General features: G+C 57.0%; 1 protein-coding gene across 1 annotated transcript in view; it reads left to right on the top strand.

Annotated features, from left to right (window-relative positions):
• Positions 1-1,219, top strand: part of SETD1B (SET domain containing 1B) — a 37,522-nt gene that overhangs the window by 13,225 nt on the left and 23,078 nt on the right. Inside the window, exon 7 of the mRNA XM_011964555.1 lies at positions 5-533. Within this exon, the coding sequence (XP_011819945.1) occupies positions 5-533 (529 nt within the window). The remainder of the gene's footprint in view (positions 1-4; positions 534-1,219) is intronic.

Here is a 1,219-nt window from a genome sequence, read left to right on the forward strand (position 1 = left end):
CACCCCTGCCAGCGCCACCTGGAGTCCCGCCCCCTCCCATCCTGCCACCACTGCCCCCCTTTCCGCCGGGCCTGTTCCCTGTGATGCAGGTGGACATGAGCCACGTGCTGGGTGGCCAGTGGGGTGGCATGCCCATGTCCTTCCAGATGCAAACGCAGGTGCTCAGTCGGCTGATGACGGGCCAGGGTGCCTGCCCCTACCCGCCCTTCATGGCCGCTGCAGCCGCTGCTGCCTCAGCTGGGCTCCAGTTCGTCAACCTGCCGCCCTACCGGGGCCCCTTCTCCCTGAGCAACTCCGGCCCAGGCCGCGGGCAGCACTGGCCACCACTGCCCAAATTTGACCCATCAGTGCCTCCACCAGGCTACATGCCGCGCCAGGAGGACCCGCACAAAGCCACGGTGGATGGTGTCCTGCTGGTGGTCCTCAAAGAGCTCAAGGCCATCATGAAGCGTGACCTGAATCGCAAGATGGTGGAAGTGGTGGCTTTCCGGGCCTTCGACGAGTGGTGGGACAAGAAGGAGCGGATGGCCAAGGTGGGTGGGTGGGTGTGGATGGGGGCAGGACCCCAGCTGGGCACCTCCTGTTTCCCTGAGACTGTTAACTGGAAACACTGCCATTGACCCCAGTATGGGAGCTGCAGTTCATGTGGCTGCTTTCAAAGTTCCTCAAACTGTGCTCCGCTTTAGCAGCCGCTGGATGCATGTGGCTCTTTGAATTTAAATTAATGGTCAGGCATGGTGGCTTACACCTTTAATCCCAGCACTTTGGGAGGCTGAGGTGGGAGGATTGCTTGAGCCTAGGAGTTCAAGACCAGCCTAGGCAGTATAGCAAGAGCCCATCTCTAAAAATAAATGTGTAAATTAATTTAATTAATTAATTAAAAAAGAGTAAAATTAAAACTCCTCCTTTGTCCCGCCACATTTCAAGTGCTCAGGAGCCACAGGTGCCTAGTGGCCGCACACAGGACACCTAGTGCAGGCTGTCCCCACCATCGCAGACAGCTCACAGCTGCGACACCCTTTGAACTTGACTCCCCTCACCTCCCCTCATGCCGCCTTTTAGACGGAGCCCTGCCTTGGCTTGGACCACTTTTTTCCTTTTTTTTTTTTTTTTTTTTTTGAGACGGTCTCGCTGTGTCATCCAGGCCGGAGTGTAGTGGTGCAATCATAGCTCACTGCACCCTCAACCTCCCTGTGCTCAAGGGATCCTCCCACCTCAG

Source organism: Mandrillus leucophaeus, unplaced genomic scaffold, assembly GCF_000951045.1.
Source record: "Mandrillus leucophaeus isolate KB7577 unplaced genomic scaffold, Mleu.le_1.0 Scaffold7, whole genome shotgun sequence".
NCBI classification, from domain to species: Eukaryota; Metazoa; Chordata; class Mammalia; order Primates; family Cercopithecidae; genus Mandrillus; species Mandrillus leucophaeus.